Source organism: Rhinolophus sinicus, chromosome 4 (assembly GCF_057876585.1).
Source record: "Rhinolophus sinicus isolate RSI-liver-muscle chromosome 4, RSI-T2T, whole genome shotgun sequence".
Classification (NCBI taxonomy): domain Eukaryota; kingdom Metazoa; phylum Chordata; class Mammalia; order Chiroptera; family Rhinolophidae; genus Rhinolophus; species Rhinolophus sinicus.
In genome coordinates, this window is record NC_142504.1 from 14,546,941 (window position 1) to 14,572,177 (window position 25,237).

At 55.7% G+C, this 25,237-nt stretch overlaps 4 protein-coding genes across 6 annotated transcripts in view; all 4 read left to right on the forward strand.

Annotated features, from left to right (window-relative positions):
* Nucleotides 1–1,326: 1,326 nt before the first annotated feature.
* HOXA10 (homeobox A10) lies at nt 1,327–6,121 on the forward strand. The gene is made up of 2 exons (XM_019726152.3): nt 1,327–3,358; nt 4,548–6,121. The coding sequence occupies exons 1-2, from the start codon at nt 2,392–2,394 to the stop codon at nt 4,820–4,822; spliced, it is 1,242 nt and encodes a 413-aa protein (XP_019581711.1). The 5' UTR covers nt 1,327–2,391; the 3' UTR covers nt 4,823–6,121.
* A 4,854-nt stretch (nt 6,122–10,975) lies between these two features.
* HOXA9 (homeobox A9) lies at nt 10,976–13,841 on the forward strand. Of its 2 annotated transcripts, none has more exons than XM_074340913.2 (2): nt 10,976–12,060; nt 12,908–13,132. In XM_074340913.2, the coding sequence occupies exons 1-2, from the start codon at nt 11,290–11,292 to the stop codon at nt 12,989–12,991; spliced, it is 855 nt and encodes a 284-aa protein (XP_074197014.1). In that variant the 5' UTR covers nt 10,976–11,289; the 3' UTR covers nt 12,992–13,132. The 2 variants fall into 2 exon arrangements, with proteins under 2 accessions (XP_074197014.1, XP_019581712.1); XM_019726153.3 differs by having other exon boundaries at nt 10,985–11,869; nt 12,908–13,841.
* A 5,623-nt stretch (nt 13,842–19,464) lies between these two features.
* HOXA7 (homeobox A7) lies at nt 19,465–23,016 on the forward strand. Its single transcript, XM_019726151.3, has 3 exons — nt 19,465–19,603; nt 19,962–20,549; nt 21,538–23,016. Exons 2-3 carry the CDS (start codon nt 20,171–20,173, stop codon nt 21,855–21,857), a joined length of 699 nt encoding a protein of 232 aa, XP_019581710.1. The 5' UTR covers nt 19,465–19,603; nt 19,962–20,170; the 3' UTR covers nt 21,858–23,016.
* Nucleotides 23,017–24,441: 1,425 nt separating this feature from the next.
* The window catches only part of HOXA3 (homeobox A3), a 45,204-nt gene continuing 44,408 nt past the window's right edge, over nt 24,442–25,237 (forward strand). For both annotated transcript variants that reach the window (XM_088797692.1, XM_088797691.1), the window contains exon 1: nt 24,442–24,478. The gene's annotated coding sequence lies outside the window, so the exon portion shown is untranslated. The remainder of the gene's footprint in view (nt 24,479–25,237) is intronic.

A 25,237-nucleotide genomic window follows, 5' to 3' on the forward strand; every position in this document is an offset into this window, starting at 1 on the left:
TGGGGCTTATGTTCTCTTCAAGGAACCCTCTCCTATTCTTGGGACCTACTTCCCAATTGGCAGAGCTTTCCTGAGAGTCATAGACAGTGCTGAGGGGCAAAGTCCCTTTCTCAGGTAGTCCTCGGCTTTGTGGCATTTCCCAGTAGCACTGCTGAGCACAACCGTCCCAGTCAATTCCACCCTCCTGGCAAGGCGAGCTGGGTAAGGACCAGGCCCACCCTGGAAGAGTCCTAGTCTGTGGTACTCTAAAGCTTTTCTGTACTTAAGTTCGTTGGCCTTGTGGGCCTGGCCAGGTTACAATTTGCCTTGGCCCTAGTGCATAAGAGTGATGTGGAGAGCAAAGGGCAGTTCCTAATCTCGTGCACAGACTCCTGACTTGATTAGGCTGTGCTGCTGCTGCTGCTGCAGCAGCCTCAAGACCCTGTCAGATTGGAGAGAACTGGCTTTCTCATAGTCTTGCCTCTTGTCTCACCCTCTCTCTTTCCTCTCCCTCTGTTCTTCTCTCCTGTCTCTCTCCCTAGTCCCCTTTTCTCCACCCCAGATGCCCGGTCCACAGAGCAGTAACCTCGGGGTGCAGAGGTGGAAGTGTCTGGAGCGCAGTGCAAGCGGTGCTGCGGCCTCCCGGGCTCCGCACTCAGAGCTGCTGCAGCTGGCAGAGACTGCAACTGCTTGCATCTCAGAACTCAGCCCCAGGGCTCAGTCGCCCGCCAGCTCTCCCATGCACAGTCTCTGGGTCCTCTCAGGCTTTGCTTCCTCCTCAGAAGCATTCATACTGGGAGGAACAAGGCCAAGTGCCTGGCAAAGCACCTGGTGTGCAAGTCTTTCCCGGCTGCAGAGGCCTGAGCGGTCTGTCTGCTTCCTGGGATCCTGGCGTGCAGCAGTTCTAGTCAAGGCCTCTGCAGGGGCTAGAGCTGGTGAGGCAGGCAGGCCTGGGGCATCCTGGGGCATCCTGGAGAGCTGTAGCCTGCAGGCCAGGGGCAAGGCCGCGACCTCCTGGGCTTCACTGGATCCGGCCGGAAAAGGTCGCATTTCCTGAGACATGTATGAGGCCCACGCTTGGGGGCTAGTGCCCTGGGCCGGCCATTTCCAGTTGACGAAGAGCGCACCCCGTCCCTACTGCCAGGGAAGGAGGAGGCCCCGGGGTCCGCTGAGCAAATAGCCTGGCCTCGGAACGTTCCTATAACTGGGCCGTGAGCCCAGCCCGGCCTGGAAGAGAACGGATTTCCTCACCGCGGGCCTCGTTAAAATGAGCACACGGCGGGAGTGAGGGCTGCCCCACAGCCACGGGTTTGGAGGGGAGGGGGAAAAAGGGAGGGGATGGAGAGGCAGGAGTGCGGTGACACTGGTTCTTGTCATAGCCTCAGGGAGCTTATGAATGCCAAAGCTAAAGGGAGAACTGCAGAATAGTGTGGCAGGGGTGTCCGTTGGCCACCCCCCTCCAAGTTTTCCCCTCCAGGTCTTTACCTTAGGGCAAGCCAAAGACCCTGAAGATCAATGTTTCTTTCACTTTTCTGAAAGACCCTGGAGCTTGGAGCCTGCTTGGGTGATGGGGCTGTGGGGTGCCTGAAACTGGCCCTGGCCTCAGTGTAAGGGTGGGTGAGTCTTTCAGCCAAGGTTGCCAATTGCTTCTACTACCCCCACTCATGCCAACCCACCGAGGCCCACCAACAGGCAAGCATGGTGAGCACACCAGAGACAAAGATTTTAACTGGATCAACAGACTGGCAGAAGAGAGTATAGGGGGGCTGAGAGGCCCGGCATTGCATTTGGGGGAAAATTGTGTGTGGGATGCAAGAAAAATGTTGCAATTGTCAGTCCATTCCACTCTAGATTTCCGACACTCTGAGGGTCCTGGTGGCCTTAGGAGCAGGTCCGCCACTTTTGGGAGACAGCTCCAGGTCTACAGCTGAATGAGAAGAGCTTGGGGGCCCTGACAGAACCACTTAATGTTTATAGTGTACCGAGGGCTAGTGGCAGATTCCGAAACAAGGATGGGGAGCATGCAAGACGGGTTGGGGTTCGCGCCATAAACACCCCACTTATTAACTGTGCGGGGCCCAGAGGCCCATCAAACAAACCCGAAAGAGGGCTCACCTCCGGGCATGGGTCGGGCGAGCCCAAGGGCCAGGTCCCCCCGCCAGCCACGTTGGGGCATCCCCCGCAGTTTCTGGCCTTTGGGCTGAGGTATCGGGTGTGCGTCTCGCGGCCCATCAATACAGATTACATATTTATATCAATCGCGGGCTCGGAGGGCGCCCTCCGAGAGCGGCCCCGCGCCTACGAAATCAAACTGGGAGTGGTCGCACGGAAACTCTAGCTCAGGATTGGCTGCGGGCGCCTGTCGCGGTGCGGGGGGATTGCTAATCGTATTCAGCATGTTTTGCACAAGAAATGTCAGCCAGAAAGGGCTATCTGCTCCCTTCGCCAAATTATCCCACAACAATGTCATGCTCCGAGAGCCCCGCCGCGAACTCTTTTTTGGTCGACTCGCTCATCAGCTCCGGCAGAGGCGAGGCTGGAGGCGGCGGCGGTGGCGCCGGGGGTGGAGGCGGCTACTACGCCCACGGCGGGGTCTACCTGCCGCCGGCCGCCGACCTGCCCTACGGGCTGCAGAGCTGCGGGATCTTCCCGGCTCTGGGAGGCAAGCGCAATGATGCGGCGTCGCCGGGCGGTGGTGGCGGCGGTGGCAACGGGGGCCTGGGTGCCGGGGCGCACGGCTACGCGCCCGCGCCGTTAGACCTGTGGCTGGACGCGCCCCGGTCGTGTCGGATGGAGCCGTCCGAGGGGCCGCCGCCACCGCCACAGCCCCAGCAGCAGCCGCCGCCTCCGCCGCAACCACCCCAGCCCCCGCCGCAGGCCACCTCGTGCTCTTTCGCGCAGAACATCAAAGAGGAGAGCTCCTACTGCCTCTACGACTCGGCGGACAAATGCCCCAAAGGCTCGGCAGCCGCTGCCGAGCTGGTCCCCTTCCCGAGGGGCCCGCCACCCGACGGCTGCGCCCTGGGCACCTCCAGCGGGGTGCCAGTGCCCGGCTACTTCCGCCTCTCCCAGGCCTACGGCACGGCCAAGGGCTATGGCAGCGGCGGCGGCGGCGCGCAGCAGCTCGGCGCCGGCCAGTTCCCCGCTCAGCCCCCCGGGCGCGGCTTCGACCCGCCACCCGTGCTCGCCTCCGGCTCGGCGGATGCAGCCCGGAAGGAGCGAGCCCTCGATTCGCCGCCGCCCCCTACGCTGGCTTGCAGTGGCGGCGGCGGGGGCTCGCAGGGCGACGAGGAGGCGCACGCGTCGTCCTCGGCCGCCGAGGAACTCTCCCCGGCCCCTTCCGAGAGCAGCAAAGCCTCGCCGGAGAAGGACTCCCTGGGTAAGCAGGGCGCGCTGAAGGGCCGCAGTCAGGCGGGCAGAAAGGCAGGCCGACCGACCCAGAGGAGGGAAGAAGCAGAGAGCCAGGAGTCCGTGCAGCAGCCGGCGGGCCTTGGCCCGAGCTGCAGGCAGGCTGACCTTGTGAACTTGCTTTTTAATATTTGGGCGTGGGGACGCAGTAAAAATTCATGTCCAGCTTAGAGCCCCACACCAAGACGTCCTCCGCGCTAGCCTCAGCTCACCCCGACTCGGCGCAAGGACACCGGCGAGCAGCCCCCTGGTATACATGCCCTTCTTCGTGGCCCGGAGCACCCTCAGCCGTGGTCTCGGCCCAGCCTGCGAGGCGCGGCCCACGCGGGGGGAGGAGGAGGGAGGGAAAGTGGCTCGCCCGCAGATAGCGCGGATGTTTGTAAGGCATCCAAAATAAGCAGCCGCCAGCACCAATAAATAAGCCCATTAACCGGCGAAGTTCGAGTTTACGATCCCCCAAGCTTTTTTCAAAGTTGCTGGAGGGGCGGGAATCCTCGTTGCGGGTAGAAGAAAAGGCAAATCCGGCCCGGACGCCGGGGCCCTGAGCTGGGAGTCAGAAAAGGGCCATTTCGCTTCCCCTGCAACTCAGAATCGCCCAGATTGCATGTGTGTCCCTGGCTCCTGGAGAGATGTGAGGGCGGGCCCTTGACCCCGAATCAGCTTTTCATGCCTTGCCCAGGTCCCAACTATGTTCTTCCCCCTCTCCTCACCCGGCCTTGGGCAACGAGGGGGCTGGAGTGAGACACAGTCGTGCTGCCAAGTAAGCACCCCGGCCTTCAGCCTGGGGGTCTTCAGGAAATGCTTGTCTGCCTTGGGGGGAGAAGCAAAGAAAAAGTAAGGCGTTAAGTTCAAGATATACAGACTGCCCTCCCAGGCCGTTCATTGTGCAAGCAAATGGCAGCTTTGTGTTAAAACAGGTGTTTGGAAAAAAGTGGAGGAAAATTTAAATTGTGAGGGTAGATGTAGATTGGAGGCCCACTGGATTTTGCACATGCCTTTTGAAGGACCTGCTCTTTCTGGGCAAGCTGAAGGGAGGCATAACTGTGTGTGTGTGTGACTTAGGGCATCTCTCTTGTGGCACAGACGGCCCAAATTCACCCCTGCAGGCAGCCCACATAGCCTCTATTTAACCTTCCCCTCTTTATTCCCTTAAATGCCAGGCAATTCCAAAGGTGAAAACGCAGCCAACTGGCTCACTGCAAAGAGTGGCCGGAAGAAGCGTTGCCCCTACACGAAGCACCAGACGCTGGAGCTAGAGAAGGAATTTCTGTTCAACATGTACCTTACTCGAGAGCGGCGCCTAGAGATCAGCCGTAGCGTCCACCTCACGGACAGACAAGTTAAAATCTGGTTTCAGAACCGTAGGATGAAACTGAAGAAAATGAACCGAGAAAACCGGATTCGAGAACTCACAGCCAACTTTAATTTTTCCTGATGAAGCTCCAGGCAACGCCGTTTTTATTTTTACTTTTTGTTTTTGCGCTTCCAGAGAGCCATTCTTCTCCCTCTGTCTTCAGCCTCTGCCCAGGAACTCGCACCTGTGCGGGAGCCCCATTCCTCCCTCCCACACTAGCCATCTCGCTGGCGTTACATCTGTGCAGGGCTGGTTTGTTCTGACTTTTTGTTTCTTTGTCTGTTTGCTAGGTGCCGGTTTATTTGTTGTTTTCTGGGGTAAAAGCCATATCGCTCTAAAATTCTATATAGATAAATATTGTCCTAAGTGTCAAGTGGTGACTGGGGTGGTTTGCTGTCTCTGGATTCCACTGCTCAAGATGGCCCCTGTCGTCCCGGTGGAGCTGGTTTCCTGCGGGGGCCCCGGGCAAACCTAGCCGGAAGCCCGAGGTCCCATTGTAGGCGCTGAGGTGTCTGGCCTGAGGTCAATGGTGCAAGGAGCTGCCACCCGGCTCGCGGGCCTGGAGTGTTGGGCTGTGTTTAATCAGGGGATACAGGCCCCTGGGTTTCTTTTTTCTTTCTTCCTTTCTTCCTTGGCAAAGAGAAGGGCTTATGGGCATGGGCATATAGGTTGGCAAAAGGGCTTGACTTTGGCTGATTGGAAAATCGAGAGAGTCAGAAAGATGAATTTTTCCTTCCTCTGTAAGATATCCCAGCTATATAAGAATAAAACAATGACCAGGACAAGGAAACTTCTCTTCCAGTTTGAGTAAGGTCTTGCATTGCGGGACTGAATTATTTCCCTCACCTCTGAATTTCTATATCCTCTGGCTGTGGATAAATAATCTAATGTCGTTTTGTGTATACATGCAGATTTAGTGGATTTTTTTGTCATTAAATAATTGTTACCACTGGTAACACACGACAAGCACACCACAATTCTCCTATCTTGCGGAGGGTTTTTTCCTCACTTTTTTCTCTTCTTTTCTCTTTCCAAAATTCATGGAAGCCGAGGAGGGCTGGGGCAAGCGGAATAGACTAGAAAAGGGAGACATTGTTTGGGTTTCCTTTATACTGTGAAGTTACATGCATAAAAGGGTCAAACCTGTAGGTGCAGAAAAAGAAAAAAAACCTATAAATGCAAATCTGTATAAATGTCTATTATTATGAAAAATTGCCAATCTTGTTTTATGCAAATGCATTCTATCGTTATTATAAATGTTAGTTCTAGCTCTATTTACTTCTAATCTTAAATCAGAATAAATTAATATTGTAATGCTGCTGTGCGTGGAAAAAAGACGATGTTTATGTTCTTATAGAAGAATAAAAGCTGTGGAATGAAGCTTTTTAATTTTACCTCTTTTTTTGACTTCTTATCTTCACCTTCCACTTTATCCCGTCAACCACTTTTACAACAGGAGGACTAGCCCTCGCCCCCTGCAATTACTTTAGGCATCTATTTAAATATTACCTAGACAGTCGTAATTTGTCTGGGCCCTATAGCCCTGGTGCCGTAAGGTTTGTCGGCTTTTGTTCAGTTTTATGACTTGCTAGTATATCTGGATTGTGGCTGTCTTGGACCGGTGGTTTCAGTTGAGAGGGGAGCTGCATAGACAGAGGAAGCCGAACAGGATTTCTTTCGGGAGCCCCAGGGAGGCTCACAGAGGCTGGTTATTTTGTGGGTCCCCTGGTCCTAGATGACCCCATCCTAGGAATCCCGGGAGCAGGCCGGGCCCACAGCACGTCACTAGCGTCCGCGGCAGCGGTTAGGTAGACAGCGGCCGGGCTGCCTGAGCCCCCCCTCCCCCAGCACAACCTCCCCCACCTGGTCGCCCTCCGCTGGGCCACGCGTTTCCTGCTCGCGGGAGGTGGGGGGGGCGGCATGGGGGAGGGGGCGCGGGAGCGCGCGCCCCGGCTGGCTGCCTGGCGGGGAGGGTGAGAGGGAGAGAGCGAGCGGCGGGGAGCAAGCGCGGGAGGCCGAGACCAGACAGGGAGCCAGGCTCGGGGCTGTCCCTGGCGTTTTCGAGTCACCCATGGCTGCCGCTGCTCGGCGCCGGCGTGCTGAGCTGCAAGATTTGGGAAATGAGCACGCACACTGCTTGTTCCCTCTTCTCTCTTTCTCCTTTCGTTCTTCTCTCTCCTTTACCTTCCTTCCCTCCCTCTCCCAGGTTTACCTTACCGGGGCTGGTGGCTTCTTCCTCCGAGATGCCTTAGCGGCAGCCCGGGACACAGTAGGAGCGGCGGGCGCAGGTTGGCGAGGGGCCGGGCCGGGTGCGATCGCAGGGTTCTCCCTTGGCTGCGGCAGTGGCGGCGGTGGCGGCGGGCGAAGCAGCCCCGCGCGGGCAGCACCAGAACTGGTCGGTGATTTAGGTAGTTTCCTGTTGTTGGGATCCACCTTTCTCTCGACAGCACGACACTGCCTTCATTACTTCAGTTGAAATCGTCTCCAGGTACCTGTGCGCGCGGGGGCCGGGCCGGGCGGGGCATCCAGGCTCTGGTCGTGCGGCGCCTGCGGTGGCAACCTCGGCTTTTACCCCCGCTCAGGAGTCTCGTCCTTGTCTCCTTCTCAGCGCTTTGCCAGGCTGCTGGCCTCACCCACCCTCATTCCCACCGGGCCCCGAACAGGTAGGATCAGGTTAGCTGCTCCTAAGCGGACGCCGGGGGCGTGGTAGGAATTCTGGGCCCCGGGCCATTCAAGGTCAGGGGCGCACGCTTCCATCCGGTGCCTCCCCCGCTCCAGGCCTGTGCCTCCTCAGGGACCCCGCTATTCTCCTGCAAGGGTGCAACACCTTCGGCCCCAATCCAGTGTAGGAGATAAGGGAAGATCCCTTTGTCAGTGGAGACTCAGGCCCAACTAGAAGGGACGAGGCAGACAGGAGCTGGGATCCTGGCCTTGTCACTTACCCTTCTTGTAAGCGCTCTCTGCTCCCAGGAGTCGCCTTTGACTCTTTTCTTCCCTCCTTTTTTCCTTCCCTCCTTCCTTCTTCATTTTTCTGTTTCTTTTTTATTTTCTTTACTCCTTATTTCTTTCTCTCCCCCCCCCCCTTCTTCATTTTTGTTTCGTCTTCGGTCTCTCTGTGTCCAGTTTTCTATCTCCATCTCCTCTCCTCCCCTCCTCAAGTCTTCCTTCTTGAGGGACCCAGGGCTGGCTTGGGGAGAGCCTGGGGGAGGTGTCTTATTTTTTTCTACGCGCTCAAGTAGAGGTCGGAATCTGCCAAGGAAGGGCTCGTGTGGGGCGTCTCGAGGTCTGTGGATCTGGGCCTGGTGTGCCGCTGAGCAGACAAGGCCTCGGTTACGATCACGACCGGATGGCGGCGGCCTTGCGTTTCTACTCCGCGGGTCAGCAACAGCAGCCTAGGAGATTAGATTACGGGGCATTCCCTGCGTTTTTGTGTGCCCACACCGAAGGCAAGGAGGCCCTCGCCCACCTCACAAGGAAGCTGCGTTAGGCTGGGATCTGGGCTGAGACTCAGCCACGCTCGGTGGAGCCCGGTTACGCAGGGAACTCTCCAGGAAGCTTCTTCGGCTCTCTGGGTCCTGCCGTTCTCAGCTCCGGCTTTCACCGCGATCACGTAGCCCCGCTAGGGCAAAGATTGGCTGCTTGCTGGTCAGTAGCTTCTATCAGGTTCAGAGTATGTTAGATATGGCTTTTTTGTGCAGACGACTGCTCAAAAAGGAGACACTTGCAGCGCCAGCTTGTTTCAAATCATAGGGGAAAGGAGTTCTAAATTCCAGAACCATTGGAATACAAACTTGAGTCCTTGTTCCAAGTTGTAGTCCACCGTTGGAAGCCAGCGGGACCATTCTCGTTATTGCCGGGAACTGAAAACAATCTTCATCCCTCCCTGCCCCCAACACACAAACATGCGGGCCTTCAGACTCATTCCCACGGAGCAGTGCTTCCTTTCCCTGCTCGGCTTTGGGCCCAGGAACTGTTTTCATTGCTCAGCCCCTGGTCTTCTTATCTGAAAGGCAGGCACACCACGTTCTCCTCAACTCTTCTCTGCCATTTTCAGGACCTGAGTATTGGATTTCTTTTGGAAGCCAAGGTTTTAGAACTCTCAGGAGAGAAGAGGCAGTTTGTAATCACACCCATCTATTATTTCTTTATGCACACGAAAACCCTTTTACTTCCAAAATAAAAGCAGACAGAAAAGCCTGAATAGTCTCTCCCCAAACCTCTGGGCTAAAGAGGGATAATTTTTGGTTTTGTGATTTTCCCTTCTTCTAGGCACCAGTAAGGACTGCTTCACGCTCAAGGCCTGCTAATTATTTAATAACTGTCCTATTTGGAGGGCTAAGGTTATTTAAAGGAACGGTCTTTTTATTTAAAATATTACTATTAATAATTTGTGTCTTCTCTGGGTACGAGAAGTGGGACAGGCAACCAGGCGTTTCCAGCCCGTTTGCAGACAATTACAATTAGGAGCAAACGTTTCCTCTCGAATTAATTTTTCTTAATGAAAATCTCGGAGGCCCCGCGAACTGCCCAATATTTGGGACACTTTGGACTGAAGTGAGGCTGGGGATAACGCGGAGGAATTTACTGGGAAAGGAAACATATTAGGGGGAAGGGGGCTGAGGCGGCCTGGACTGGCCACGTCGGAGTTCATTGTGTCGGCCACTTCCCTCTTCCGGCGCCGGCAGACAAGGGGCAGCCGGTTGGTATCCGCGGGGCTTCTCGGCCTCGCTCTCAGGGAGAGCCTGGCATTTGAGGGTCCCAGTGCGGGATACGGATGTGTCAGGGTTGTTTTTTGTTTTTTGTTTTTTTTTGGGGGGGGGGCGTTACTGCAACTGTTGGGGAGGATGGAGGCAAAAAAGGAGATGGAAGCGCCGGAGGCCGCCCGCTCGGGCCGCCAGGGAAGTGGGCTAATGAGAAACACACTCTTGCAGGCACAGTGTTCACACGTGAATTTAATTACCTGGTTTTTTTTAGGAGTCGCTGCTTTCCGTTTGGATTTGGGGTGGGTTTTTCCTTCTAATTAACAGAGGCCGAGGCCTTTTAATTTACCCCTGAAAGACTCTAAGAGGTGAGAAACACCCTCTTCAATTTGGCCAAGCTGAGGATGGGAGTAAAGTCAATGCCCCGTGCCCCTCCCCATTTTAATTTCTGGCCCTGGACTTGAACAGCGGCCGCCTCACGTTGGGCCTTGTAACTCCGCTGAGCCGCCTGGCCGCTTGGATAACCGAGGCAGACCCGCCGGGAGCAGCGGCCAGGAAGGAAGGGAGAACTCAGACTGGGCCCCAAGGCCAGCTGCTCCTGTGCGGGCCTCCCAGCTACTGGAGCCGCCAGGTCTCGTAGGCCGAATTCTCCTTCCATTGATGCTGCCTTGTTTTTTTTTTATTTTTTGTTTGTTTTGTTTTGTTTTTTGCAGGTCGGGTTTGGGGAGTGCGACGAGGCTTGCAGAGCTCAGCGTTAGGGCCTTCGAGGTCAGAGCACAGGACTGGGGCGCCTGCTGCGTCCGCGAGGGGGGTCGTGATTCCCGCTGACGCGGAGCAGGGAGCGCTGAGCGTGCGTGTGCGCTGTCGGGGCCGGACGCGCAGCACAACCAGGCCCCCAAACCCATCATTCAGGGATGGCTGGCCGCTCCCTCCCTGGCCGCTCCTCGGTGGGGCGCTCACTGGAGACGCAGCAGCGAATGTGGGAGCTCCCCAGGCACCCTGCAATCCGGTCGGGCAGATTCTCGAGGCTGTGTCCTCTGGGACGGTGGTGGCTCAGTTTGGGATGGCTAATGCGTTGAATTTGACTTTTCGCGGCCGGCCGGGAGTAAACTCACATCTCCTGGGACTGCGGGGATTATTTACAGGGAGCTCGCCAACTAAACACAACAGTCTAATTTAACCTTTCCAAATCCTCGTAAATTTTTACAGCTGGGAGCCACGACGAGGTAAACGAATCTGTTGGTCGTTCCCAACTTCCCACCAGCCTGTGTGGCTTCTGAAACAATAACTCCTTATGAAATATCATAAATATAGATTTAAATACAGTAGAGCGAGAATGCGATTTGGCTGATTTTTTATAGCTTCAATTATTGTCTAATTTTATGTGAGGGGCTACGCTGGCCGCACTCACACGCGGGACCTGCGCCTTGCTGATGGCGTGATTAATTGTGATATAAAATAGTCCGCTTAAGAAGTGTGTGTCTGGTGGTAGCGGTGGGAGGGGAGGGAGTCCAGAGGCACGGCCAGATTTGATCTTTTAATCTTCGTTGGCCACAATTAAAACAAACCCGATCGTGGAGCGCCGCGATCCCTTTGCATAAAAACATATGGCTTTTGCTATAAAAATTATGACTGCAAAACACCGGGCCATTAATAGCGTGCGGAGTGATTTACGCGTTATTGTTCTGCCAGGCGGACACGTGACGCGAGCGGCCAATAGGGGCGCGAGCGCCGGCAACTTATTAGGTGACTGTACTTCCCCCCCTGGTGCCACCAAGTTGTTACATGAAATCTGCAGTTTCATAATTTCCGCGGGTCGGGCCGGCCGGCCGGGCGCGGGACACTGCGATGGCCACCACCGGGGCCCTGGGCAACTACTACGTGGACTCGTTCCTGCTGGGCGCCGACGCCGCGGACGAGCTGGGGGCGGGCCGCTACGCTCCGGGGGCCCTGGGTCAGCCCCCCAGGCAGGCAGCGGCGCTAACTGAGCACCCTGACTTCAGCCCCTGCAGTTTCCAGTCTAAGGCGGCGGTGTTCGGCGCCTCGTGGAACCCGGTGCACGCGGCAGGCGCCAACGCGGTGCCCGCGGCGGTGTATCACCACCATCACCACCACCCCTATGTGCACCCCCAGGCGCCTGTGGCGGCGGCGGCGCCAGACGGCAGGTACATGCGCTCCTGGCTGGAGCCCACGCCCGGCGCGCTCTCCTTCGCGGGCTTGCCCTCCAGCCGGCCTTATGGCATTAAACCTGAACCGCTGTCGGCCAGAAGGGGTGACTGTCCCACGCTAGACACTCACACTTTGTCCCTGACTGACTATGCTTGTGGTTCTCCTCCAGTTGATAGAGAAAAACAGCCCAGCGAAGGCGCCTTCCCCGAAAACAATGCTGAGAATGAGAGCAGCGGAGACAAGCCCCCCATCGATCCCAGTAAGTGTCTCCTCCCTCCAGAGCGGCCGCTGCCTCCAAGCCGGCCACCCGGATCTGCCGGCCCGCCAGCTTTCTCTCCAGCCTGTCTTGGAGCCCGCGCTGAGAGCCTCCTATGCAGGGGCCGGGAGCCAGAAGTTGCTGTTTGGGACGCCTCGGATGGGGCCTCAAGACCTCAGAGCTGTGACAACCGGGTCCGCGGGGCTCAGGGGGAGGGGAGGCGGCTACGACCGAGAGAGGGGGCGGGGCAGGCGCTGCGGGCCGAGCCAAGACCAGCCACCCATCTCCCTGGCTGCCCGGAACCGGGACAGAGATACTTTGGGTTGTTCTTCGAAAGCAGCGCGGCAGAGTCTTTTGTGCGGCTAGATTGTCTGGGAGCAGCGGCAGCAACTGCAGCCGGGACGCTGGGGAAGACAGCTGATTTCCTCCACTTCTTGCCTTCAGCCAGTGGCGGCGTAAATCCTGCCCAAGATGAGGCTGCCGGCGACCCGGCCACGAGGGTCCCCATGCCAGATTATTCAAATAAACTGGAGAAGTGATCAACGGCTTTAGGGAACCTAGGAGCGCAGTGCCGGCCTGCCCCGCTCCCACGGCCTTCCAGGGAGGTTAAATAAGAAGTGGGGAGAGTAGAAGGAAAGGTGGGGAAAGGAAGACACACGGAGAAAGTTAATGAGAGGGAGAAAGGAATATTAATCTTGCTACACAAACACAGGGCAGCGTGGTTTCCCCCTGCCTGGCAAAATGATCTGTTTTCAAATTTCACTCATCACCCAAAGTGCGGAGAGTGGGAGGGGAGAGGAAAGGACAGGAGGATAGGAGAAAGGAGGGCCTCCAAGGGGAGGGGGAGCCGAGGTTTTACTGCGTGCAATTGTAAGTGACCGTCCCTGCGTCTGTCTGCGAGGGGTCCATTGTGTCTGAGGCTCTGCCGCCTTCTCTAACCAATTCAGCAGCGCCCTGCACTTTGGTGGAAGACCCCAGGAGGTTACCTAGCCCCCCGGGGGGTGTGCTTCTCCTATTAAATCCTTTTTCTCTCCCCCGCAGGCAACCCGGCTGCCAACTGGCTCCACGCGCGCTCCACAAGGAAGAAGCGCTGCCCCTATACTAAACACCAAACGCTGGAACTAGAGAAAGAGTTTCTGTTCAATATGTACCTCACCAGGGACCGCAGGTACGAGGTAGCCCGACTGCTCAACCTCACCGAAAGGCAGGTCAAGATCTGGTTCCAGAACCGCAGGATGAAAATGAAGAAAATCAACAAAGACCGAGCAAAAGATGAGTGATGCCACTGGAGTTCATTTAGAAAAAAGAGACGGAGCTAGAGAGAAAGAGACAGGACTGCCCATCCCCTTCTCCCACCCCCATCCCACCCAAGCTTCCAGCACCCCGCACAAAGCAGCTCTAAACTCCAGGCCTCACCCCCACTGGCAAACCCTTCTCAGGCTGGCTCCTTGGCCTGCCGCTTTGATGGAGGAGGTATTGTAAGCTTTCCATTTTCTGTAAGACAAAAAAGAAGACGAAGAAGAAGATGAAGAAGAAGAAGAAAAGGGGGCATTAGGGCTGATGGCTGTGTGTGCTAGCTTGTATATATTTTATAAAACCTACCTGTTCCTGACTTAAACAAACAAACAAAAAAACTACCTTTTTATAATGCACAACTGTTGACTGCGGGCTGTGTAGATGTTAGTCTGTGTAGTTAATTTAATTTTCTTTTTGTGTGGCAGAGCTATCTGCCCAGATACTTGAACACTGTGTTTTATTGTGGTAATTATGTTTTGTGACTCAAACTTCTGTGCTGGGTGAAGCGCCCGTTGTGATTGTGAAAGCTAGAATTCAATTTGAACTCAGGTTGTTTATGAGGGGGAAAACAGTTGCATAGAGTATAGCTCTGTAGTGGAGTATGTCTTCTGTATAACTAGGCTGTTAACTTTTGATTGTAAATTAGCTGTAAGGATTTCCCAGCGAAATATATTTTTTTTTTTTAAAGAAAGTGTTCTCCGGATGCGTAGATTCATGGTTTTCTTCACTTTTGAAAATCAGGCATTTTAGTCTATACATGCTCTATTGACCTGTCTTGTCCATTGTATATATAAACCACATATTAAAGAAAAAACAATCAGACCAGCTTGAATATTGTTTTTGCACCAAACAGTGAGGCTATTCGGAGCTATACATATGTGCAGAAGGTTACTACCTATGGTTTACGTTTAATTTTAACTGGGGGGAAATGAATGCGTATTGTAATGGAGTTAATTTTATTGATAATAAATTATACACTATGAAACTGCCATTGGGCTACTGTAGATTTGTATTCTTGATGAATCTGGGGTTTCCACTGGGCTGAACATACACTGTATATTTTGCAATAGTTACCTCACGGCCTACTGACCAAATTGTTGTGTTGAGATGATATTTAACTTTTTGCCAAATAAAATATATTGATTCTTTTCTATTTTGTTCTGGGTCAGCTCGTTGCACCTTCTTCTCCTGGGGCAGGGGAGCCTGCGTAGTCTCTGGGTGGGGGCCGGGTAGAGACGGAAGAGGACAGAATCTTGATTTTGCTCTGGCGGGCTTCGGGGAGCTGGAACCTACCACAGCCAGCCGCAGGCGGGCCTCAGCGCTCCCCACCAGGCCGGCTGCTTGGCGCGAGCAGCAGAGGAAGGCTGGGGAACACCGGGCAGCGAGGCTAGGCTCCCCGCTTTGTGTTCATTTGTGGGACAGCCGGGAGGCCTCTGAGGAGCTGGGCTGGAGTCTCGGGGATCGCTAGCCAGTAGCATAGCAATGAAAGGCCCCTCTTTCATCTTGGCGCCCCAAGAAATTTCCCAAACCCGAGTCCAAGGAGACTGCTAGGCCTTCTCTGGCAGTGGTGTGGAGGGGGCAGATGGGGGGACAGTGGACCGACATTTGAGGGCATGACTCCTAAGGTGTCTCCGAGGAGGGAAACAGGAGTCTGAGCGCCCCAACGTGGATGCCGGGACTGACATTTTGGGGCTCTCAGGAGACTGAAGATCTGCGCCTCCCGCAATCCCACGTCCTGGCTGGCCCGGGAGATTCTGGGCCCTGCTCTGCACGCCCCTCCCTGAGCACAAGTCCTGGCAGAGGCAGGGCCCAGGCAACTGACCAGCCCGAAGCGCCATAAAAGAAAATGAGGGCTGTTACCGTTTATGGGGTGTAAAGGGCTGCGGCGGAACGGCCACAACCTCGGAGGCCGGAGCGCCTTCAAGATGTGGCCAGAGGGTTCAGCCTCATGTCCCCCTTTTCTGTTCTCGCCCTTGTCTCCATCCCCTACCCCCTGCGACTTCTGCAAAGGTATCTGTATTCCGACGCGTAAAAGGGGAACCAGGGCGCGGAAAGGACGAGGCGTCCATTCACACCCCCACCCCCACCCCGCCGCCAGGTTGAGACGCCCTCTGTTGTTGCAGACAGAAGGAACTTCAAAGAATGGGCAGTAAGGGTGTGCCATAAAGGCCGGGTCTGCAAACTGTCTGGAATTCGGCCCTTAATGAGTTTACAACTGTCCAGCCCCAATTAAGATTTTCCACCAAAGCCCTTTCATTTGTTTGCTCTGTCTGCCGCCGATAATGCGGCGCGGAAACAGCTCTCTTTTATGGGGACTACCCTCTCGGCAGCATTGATTCCGGGCTCCACACAGGCCCCCCGTGGACAGGGCCCTCGCGGGCCTACGGCAGAGGGGCGCTGGGCCCGCGGCGGCTGCGGACGAAGTTCAGGCCGGGGCGCTGGGCCGCAGTGCCAAGGTTCGGCCAGCAGATGGCAGTATGGCTCCACGCAAGAGCCGCCCGCGCCGCCATCTCCCGCCGCCGAGACCCTGGGAAGTTCCTAAGATGTCGACTTGACGCAAGCCTTTCTGGAATGGGAGCCCCAGATTTGAGTGAACACTGGTGGTATATTTTCCGTGCTGCTCACGCCGGGATGGAAACCTCGGTGGGAAACAAAGAAGCGAAGGGGGTTCGGCTGACCTGTACCCTCCGGTCCCCTTCACCCTGCGGGACTGCCGCTCCAGGAGCGGGGACTGTCACCGTGTCCAGCCCCAGACAAGCTTCGGGGCAGAGCGACGCTTGGAGAACTCGGCTGACCCGCGGACAGACACACAAGGACTAACGCCTAAAGCCCCGGGACCTGGTGACCCCCCAGAGGGTGTGCAGAGGGATGCACACCGTGGCTAAAGGCCCTGCGGTGGCCCGGGAGACCCCCAAAGGCTGCACCCCAGTACAGGGTCCGACGAACCAGCGCCCGCCGGCAAGCCAGAACCCCAGGACTCCACCACCTTAAATATGTGACGAGAAAATTAGGCAGCTGAAAATTGTGCGGAAAGGCATTCTTGGTGACTGTCTAGTGTGGGTCTGGCGACTGAGTTGCTAGGGATGGGGACTCTTTGGGGACAGACCAAGAACTGCTTTGGTTATTCTAAAATAAATGTGATATTTAAAATAATTGTAACATCCTAGCTCCAGGATAGGAGGTCACATCGTGAAAGCTGCTGCTGCTTTCTCTTGCCGCGGAATTTCCTCGGCAGTGGAGGTACTGAGGTTACTCTGGTGTCACCAGCTCAGGAGGCTAGAAGGAGGGAAGGGACCCTACTCCAGGCACAGTCTATGCCCGACCCTGGACGGGGAACACGCCTCGAGTGAGGGTGTGAGGATCAGCCTCAGATGCAGAATGGTTTCAGAGGGAAAACGCAAAAGCAAACAGAACCCTTCGAAGCACCCCGGAGCCCTGTGAACACTCCACGCGGTGCATTTATTTGGGTTGTAATAGTCTCTGCCAAGCCCACAAAATGTTTACAACCTGCATCTCCGCGCTGTACACGCCATAAAACTGGGGACTGGATTTAGGCTGACATCTCCTCGAGTGTTTCTTCTCTCTCTCTCTCTCTCTCTCTCTCTCTCTCTCTCTCTCTCTCTCTCTCTCTCTTCCTCCCTCCCTCCCTCCCTCCCTCTCTCCATCTCCCTCTCTCCCCTTTTTCTGTTTATGTACACACGCTAGTATTACAGACACACGCATTCATTATATTTCCTTACATAATACATAGTATTTCACAGCATCTGATTGTAAGAAGGGTTTTTATAGCTTCCTGAGAGCCGTCCGTGGCCATGTATTCAAGCGGCAGATAGAAAGCTCGGTTTATGTAACTACAAATAAATGGCAAAGGAGCAGTTCGGTGGTCACCGCTTCTCCTCCCAGGTCGCGGAGGCCCCAGGTAGGTTGCAGGCCGGCGGGGATTTCAGAGGCCTCATGGACCGCCAGGCGGGGCCTCTCTTGCCCTTGGCCCGCCAACGGCTGGGAGGCGGTTCTCCCTGCACCGCAGCCTAGGACCGGCTTCCCTGTACTCCTCCCAGAGAAGACCCCGCGCCAGCCGGAGCTCCTTTACATTCGTCAGGGATGGATTTGTCCCGCGCCGCGACCGGGGACCGTTCACTGGATGGAGAACCGATGCGCAGGTCGCGCAAGGGGCGCGGGTGGAAACGTTTAGAGAAGCACATCGCCAGCCCCCGACTCCCAGCAGGCTCCGTCCGCTGCGCGAAAGCTGGGTCTACATTCTTAGATGCCTTGAAATGTTGAGGACTAGTTGGTACCAAGAAGCAGGGGAAACACATTTCTGCTTAGTAGGTAGGAACTCAGCCCCAAGGGGAGCCGTGGACAATGTCTTTATCTAAAGACAGCCAAGCAGATGAGAACCCCGCCTACACGTGCCTGTTCCAGGCCAAGCGTCAACGAATGTTTCTGTGAATATTATCACATATAATCTAGTGCATGTGTGTCTTTTCAGCCAAATAAATAGGGAAGCAATGGCTCATGAACACGAGGCGAAAGAGGCCTTATTGAAAGCCTGACTTTGGCCTTTTCGTTTTAAAACCCTGCCACAGAAGGCATGCGGGGAGAGAGAAGCCTAGAAACGAAAGCGAGGTTTCGGCGCCTGTGGGACTCGGACCAGTCGGCTGACTTGGGCCCGGAGAGGCCGAGGCCTTGCAGGCAGTACATGGATCCTCCTTGGCCCAGGTGCAGGGTCAGCGCGCGTCCTGTCAGGACAGCTCCGACCTGCGCGAGGCAAAACCGGGCAGAGATGAGCCTGTGGCGCCGGCTCTCAGCACTCTTGGACGAGACTGTGTTCCTGCCTGTGCTTCCCCCAACCACTCCCCACTCGGTCTGTCAGGTCGCGTCACTCAGGGCAGGTTCTACTTTAAACGCCATCGTTGTCGGTTGCTCCAGCTATCCAAGTCTAGACAGACGGAGGCAACGGCGGTCCGGGGTCTTTCTCTTTGCATCTTGCTCCCTGTCACTCGAGGAACAATTTATTGGTCTAAAGCTGTCTAATTCCTCCTCTTTGATCTCCTAGCCCTCTTCTTGTTTATTTCGTCTTCTTTTAACTTTCTTAGGTTATTATTTCCTGCCAGAAAGCGATGCTATTTAGAATATTTGTTTTTTTATTCTCTTCCCGTCTTACCCCCCTCCATTCCCTAGCCAAGATCCGCTAGCATCCTGATCCGCCATAAAGGACATCCCGGATATTGCCGCCACCCCCCCACCATGGCCCCTGTGCCTCCAGGGGACACCACCCTGGCCCCACCTGCCCCGACAGCCCCCGATTCCCCATCCACGCCCTAGGGCCGTCCACTAAGCCAGAGCTGGGGGCTCCGTTGCATCCGGGTCTGATCCCTCCTGCCGCCTTTTGTGCTCCTAAGACCCCCTGAGAGGGTGCGGTGAACAGGGCGGCCTGGACCCTCTGAAAGTGATGGGAAGCGCTTTGTACAGGAGGAACCAAACTCTATAATTTAGAGGAGAATTTCCGGGGCAATTCCATTGTGAGGTCGGGTTTATGGTGTGCAATCGAGCTGAGCAGTAAAAGTCGTACTGACCTGGCAGCCAGGCTTTCTAGAGTGGCCTGGGCAGTTTATGAGGCATTTAGGGGAAAGCTTTGCCCCACCACCCTCCGGGGAGCGGTGGGCGGCAGGGGCTTTGGCTGTTCCAACCCTGCGCAGTGTTTGGAGGCTTAGGAAGGTAAGCTCCACCAGTTGGGGGCCTGGATGGGAGGCAGTGAGACCACAGTGCGCTCCACTCTCTGCGAGATTGTCTTTGGAAAGGTGAAGCCGCAAGAGCTGGGTGGCGTTTTGAGACGGGTCTCCCTATTTGTCCTTGGGGTCTCCAAAAGAAATGGAGATCTATAGTGTGCTGCAGTCCCCAGGCACCTGGGGCCTCCCTGCTCTCCCAATTGGCTCTAAAGCCAGTTTGCTCCCCTGCCCTCGGTCCCATGAGTTGCTGCAGAGGCCCAGAGGTGGTCCAAGTAAAATCTACTAGAAACCTCAGGGTGCCAGGGATACCTGGAAAGGTGCAGGGCCTGAGGTTCCTTCAAGCTGAGGAAAAGAGACTTGGTTCCCCTTCGACCAGGGAAAAGCAAGGGTTGTGGAAAGGACAAAAGAGTGTCCAGCCATTTCTCAGGCTGCCGGAGGCCAGTCAGGTGCCCAGGAGCGAAAGTGCAGAGCCTGAGGAGGCAGCGGTGTCCAGGAGGAAGGGGAATCCCACGTTAATAAATCTGTTAGCAAATGAGGCTCATTAATAGATAAATATTTCACTGCTTCCTTTAGGGCAGATAAACAGTGCGCGACTGATTAAGGAAAGGAAGCCAGGAGACCTTGACTTTATTCGAACCACATGGTTCCAGTTTGCTGTGGCGTTCTCGTTGCAGCTGGAAGCGAAGCTGCGCCGGTTCCCTCCTGGATGGGAGTAAGTGGGCCTATCGCCCGCTGGACTTGGGTGGGAGGAGATTTACCCAGAGCAAAGACTTGCCCACTCGGTCACCATGGGGCTTGCGTGGGGGAGTAGAGCCCCTCGCTGGGCTGGGTCAGTGGACAGAAGAGGGGCAGGGGGGACCCGCAGGCTTGGTCCAGGGTTCAATAATCAGCAAGAACGGGCTGTGCCCGGCCGCCCCCGGGTGGCCTCTGCAGGCTAGGCGTCCAGGTTGCCAACCGACTAAGCGCTCCCACGGAGCCTGGGGTGCTTTTTTCCCCTCAGGACGCCAGGCCGGCTGGGCGCGGGCAGATTCGTTGGCTACATATTTGAGCCTCTTCCCCTTCCATTCTAGGCTGCCGCGGGCCCCGCGGAGAGAGACCACCTGTGAGGGCTGCTGAGATTGGCGGAGGCGGTCATGTGGGAGGTCACGTGCTGCGGCGAGCTCCGTCCAAAAGAAAATGGGGTTTGGTGTAAATCTGGGGGTGTAATGTTATCATATATCACGCTACCTCGTAAAACCGACACTGAAAGCTGCCGGACAACAAATCACAGGTCAAAATTATGAGTTCTTCGTATTATGTGAACGCGCTTTTTAGCAAATATACGGCGGGGGCTTCTCTGTTCCAAAATGCCGAGCCGACTTCTTGCTCCTTTGCGCCCAACTCGCAGAGAAGCGGCTACGGGGCGGGAGCCGGTGCCTTCGCTTCGACCGTACCGGGCTTGTACAATGTCAACAGCCCCCTCTATCAGAGCCCCTTCGCGTCGGGCTACGGCCTAGGCGCCGACGCCTACGGCAACCTGCCCTGCGCCTCCTACGACCAAAACATCCCCGGGCTCTGCAGTGACCTCGCCAAAGGCGCCTGCGACAAGGCGGACGAAGGCGCGCTGCACGGTCCGGCCGAGGCCAATTTCCGCATCTATCCCTGGATGCGGTCTTCAGGTAGGCGCAACCGCTAGGCGGGCCGGGTGAGCCGGCCGAGTGGGAGCGGGGAGAACCGGGCTGGGGAGCGCGGAGCAGGGAGCCAGGCTGCTGCGAGCCGGCCGCCCCTTGACTCCTGGCGGCGCTGCCTTTCTGGTTTTAATTAGAGCCGAGGCGCCATAGCGTGGAGAGCCCATAGCATTGTATGTAAATGAGGCTCATAAAACTTTTTATGGCCCAATTAATGGGTTCAATCCTCGTAAATTTATTTAACTCCATTTGCCTTGGAATTTTAACATTAAGTTTGTTTGTTCGCTATTCCCCCTCTCTTTCTCCCTCCCTTTCTTCTCTCTCCCTCCCTCCTCCTTTTCATTTCAGCCTGGCTTTTCTTTCTCAAAAGCAAGGAGAGCCTAACCCTTCAGGGCCCCTCACACGCCCCTGTGCCAGGGGCCATTTAAAGGCTGGGGTAGGTGTATGTGTGTGGGGGGGTGTCAGGAGCGGGAACAGAGGGTCGGAGTGCCCTAGGAAGGTCCGGGGGTGGGGACACGGGCTGCTGGGGAGAGAAGGCGCCCCTGGGGTGCTGGCCGCCCTAGAGTCTCTCACTTGCCTAGCCAGGCAGAGAAGCGGCCGGCTCGTCTTTGAATGGCAAAAGCGCAGCGTCTCCCACTTGCCCACACTCTATATTTACAATTTCTCTTTGTCAGAGGGAAGCAGGACATTGTGAAAGCCTATCCGGCTGGAAAGGGCGGTTGTAAAGTTGGGATTCTGCGCCTTCCCTCCTCATGGAACTGCCTGCGCGTCTGGCACCGCAGTTGGGGTCTTCCCCTACCACTCCCGCTCCTCCCCCAGCTCAGTTCTGGGGCGCGGTGCGGAGGGGGGACTCGATCCCGGGTCAGGGCCGGGATGAAGGTGCGACCTCTGGGACAGCGGCCTAGCTAATTCACTGTTCTGTCATGTCCTTGTTGGCTTGTCTGTCCCTGTGTCCATGTGTCCATATGTCTGTTTGCAGGGCCCGACAGGAAGCGAGGCCGCCAGACCTACACTCGCTACCAGACGCTGGAGCTAGAGAAGGAATTCCACTTCAACCGCTACCTGACACGGCGCCGCCGCATCGAGATCGCCCATGCGCTCTGTCTCACTGAGCGCCAGATCAAGATCTGGTTCCAGAATCGCCGCATGAAGTGGAAGAAAGAGCATAAGGACGAGGGTCCGGCCCCCGCAGCAGCCCCCGAGGGCTCTGTGCCGGCTGCTGCAGCCACTGCCGCCGCTGCCGACAAGGCCGAGGAGGAGGACGACGAGGAAGAAGAGGATGACGAGGAAGAGGAATGAGGGGCCGCCTAGCCAGGCCCTTGGCTGCACCAGACACTCGGGAAAGCGTCTTTAGAGACTCAACGATTTTATTTACAAAAGTGGGAAAAATAAAATGTTTAAAAAAAAAGTCCCCAACCTGTACCCCATTACCCACTCCAGCTCCCAACTTTTCTGGACTGAGCAGCCACCTAGATCGGGTCCCCTTGGGGATCCCCTCTGCCTCCGAGGACCCCCTGCAGACACCCTCCTCAACCCAAGGCCGGCTGGCTCTGTGTTGGCAAGGCTAAAATACTACCTAGCACAGGCCTCGGAGAGGCACTCCCAAACTACCTATGGGCCCAGCCCCAGCGGGCCTCCACTCCCAGGAAGCCCAGAAGTGTCCCAACACTGGCAGGCACCTAGCACCTCCCCCATACTGTCAAGGACCTGACTCTCTCAGTACTACCTACTTGTCCCAAACTACCTATTTTGTGCTCACTGGCTCACCTGCTACCTAGTGCCGGCCCCTCCCAGGCCAGGCCCCTGCTGCTTGCGGCTGACAGCCTTTGGGGTTCCTGAGGCTGCACTGAGAAGGTGCTGGGGTCTGGGGACCAGGGCATTGGCTTCTATTTAAATTGAAGAATAATTTATTTATTCCAAAGCATTCTAAGTGCTGCAACCTAGAATCCCTCCCTCTCTGGCCTGGGTACCCCAAGTTCAGGCCCATCCCCCACTTCTGGAGGGGAGCATTCCTAAGCTAGCTGCAGAACTCTGAGTTAGCTTCTGTTTAGTAGGACTGCAGAGATGCTCCCAGCCTCCCTGCCCCTTCCTGGTCCCTGTGTCCTACTGCCCAGCCATGTTGAATGACTTTTCCTACAATAGCAAATAATGTATATTTGAATAAGATTTTTTTGTCATTTATATAGTCTTGGAGCTCATTTGTAGGGCAATGTCTTGACTTGGGAAGAATGTGTTAATGGGGTGACTTTGTAGCATGGTGTGTTGTCTTGAGCTAACTCTATAGCAGGTGGGGAGAGCTAATGCCCTCCACAGTGCCCTTCATCTCCTCTGTCGTCCTGCGTCCCCCTCGTCCCTCTCAGCTCCTGGGGTTCCAGGAAAAGGAAGGTATGCTTCCAGTCTTGCCCAGCTAACTGTGTTTTATGTAACAGAAAAATAAAGATGCTTGGTGACAAAAAAACGTGGACTGCTTGGGGGGGGGGGGCTGCGGTAGAAGGTGAGCATGGCTGGAGAGCAAGCCCCGGCTCTGTGTGTGTACCCAAAGAGGCTTTAGAAAAGCAAAAGTGGAAGGACAAATAGAGTCCCAGTGCTGGGTGTTGAATTGCGTGTATATGTGTGTTGAGTCCCTTCTTGTGTGGATTTTTTACGTGTGGATTTGTATAGGTATCTGTGTACTTCTTTTTGTACGTGTATTTCTGTGTATGTCTGTGTGTATTTTTACACGAGTCCATAATTGTATGTATTTCTGTGTCCGTAATTGAGTGACCGTGTTTCTGTGTGTAAATAAGTGCACGTATTTCTGTGTCCATACTTGAGTGTATGCGTTTCTGTGTGTCCATAATTGTGTGTATTTCTCTGTGTGAAATTTTTTGTCTGGTTTTTGTGTGTGCGGACAAACATCTTCCAAATCCCTTGAAAACGGAATCTTCGATGGATACATTGTATTCTATGAACCTCCCTAAAACCCTCCATAAATTCCATGACGGAATCTAAAATCCGCTCTTTCCTCGAAGGTTATGGGGTGGGCTTGCAAAGGGGTATCACTCTGCGACTGATCCCGAATTCTCCATGAGCCCTGAACCTGGCGTCAGGCTAGGAGGTGCTTTTCGGGGGTCTCTGACGCAGCCGCTTCACCCCGCATTCAGGCCAAACAAGGGCGCCCCACTGCAGCTGAGGGGTATGAGAAGGGGCAGGGGCCTCAGACCCCGGCTGCAAGCCTCGGCAGGGGCGTCTGGGTGCCGGGAAAGATGAGGGGTTGGGGAAGGGGCCAGGGGCGGTGGGGACAGCGCAGAACAGCGTGAGCTCGGCGGGCGAGGACCTGGACTCCAGTCTCCTGCCTGGGCTGGGCCCTATTCTTATTGCTCTTTTAATAAAAGACCCAACTGGGTCGGTAAAACCTGCGGCCCCAAGTCGGGGCGGCCTCCGTGGTAAGATGGCGCCCGTGTAAGAGCTGCCTCCTCTTAGAGATGGGGAAAGGGTCATAAATCCGTTGTTGTTTATGAAAATTTACAACTTTGCAATACAACTTTATGAGTTGTTCGGCCCTTCCATTGGCCGCTGTCGGTCATGTGGATGGAAACCGTGAACATGAACTTTTTTATAATTTCCCTTGCGAGAATAGAGCCGCATTCTTTTGCTCCGCTCGGTCCTGCCTGCTTCGGAGCTCTGCCTTCCAGCCCGGCTCTGCTGCGCTTTGTCCGGCGATGACGAGCGAGAAGAGGCCCGGGGCCGGGCCGGCCCAGCCGCTCCCGCTGGAGGTGGGGCGCGCTCAGTTCCCGGCGCCGCGGCGGCCGCTTTGCAACTCGCAACCTGGCTAATTTCCTGCGTCCTCTGGCACCAGGAAGGAGGACGATTCGTCTCTCCGGGCTGCCCAAGCGACAGCTGTCAGAGGGGCAGGAGCTTCTGGGAGCCGCCATCTGAAGGTGAGACATGTGGGGAGACAGGAGCAAAGGTGGTGAGATGGAAGCCGGCGCCGGCGGCGGTGGGAGAGGGCACCCAGGGAGGCTTTGAAGAGGGGTATACTCTCTTCACCCACATTCAACCCGTTCACATTCGCCCCCCCATCACACACTACAGCCACACACACACACACACACACACACTCCCCTCCTCCCCGTGGCATAGAATACCCGCCTTCCTGTGGCACAGCGCCCTGGCACGGGGCAGGAGCACTGAGGTCTCTCTCCCCTTCTCCAGCGACCTGCCTGAACCCCAAAGGAAGTGCCCCTGCACCCTGCGTTCCCGCCAGCCTCTCGGGTTTGGATTTGTTTTCTTTTTTTCATTCATGACCCAATTGGTTCGACTGAATTGGGGATAGTTTCCGACCTGGGAAGGTGGGAAGAGGTGAGGGCAAAGTGAAATAATTAATTAATCGACAGGCGTTTTATAGCATCAACACAGCACCTTCTATTCCGTGGGAACTGGTTTCCGGAGAGGAAGGTAGAACGAGGGGGAAAAACCAAAAACTTACTAATTCAGCCAGAGTCTTCTGCTGATCGCCTGCTTCCCTCCACGCGATTTTCCGATGAGAAGGGTGTCAGAAGCGCGGAGGGAGGGAAGAGGTTCGCGGGTGGAATTCTGTGTTGGAGGAGAGGATGGGGTTAATTGGCTGGGTGTTGCTTGGCGGGAAGTTTCGGTGCAGAGGATGGAGTGGTGCTATTGCGAGGGGCAGGGGCCCGAAG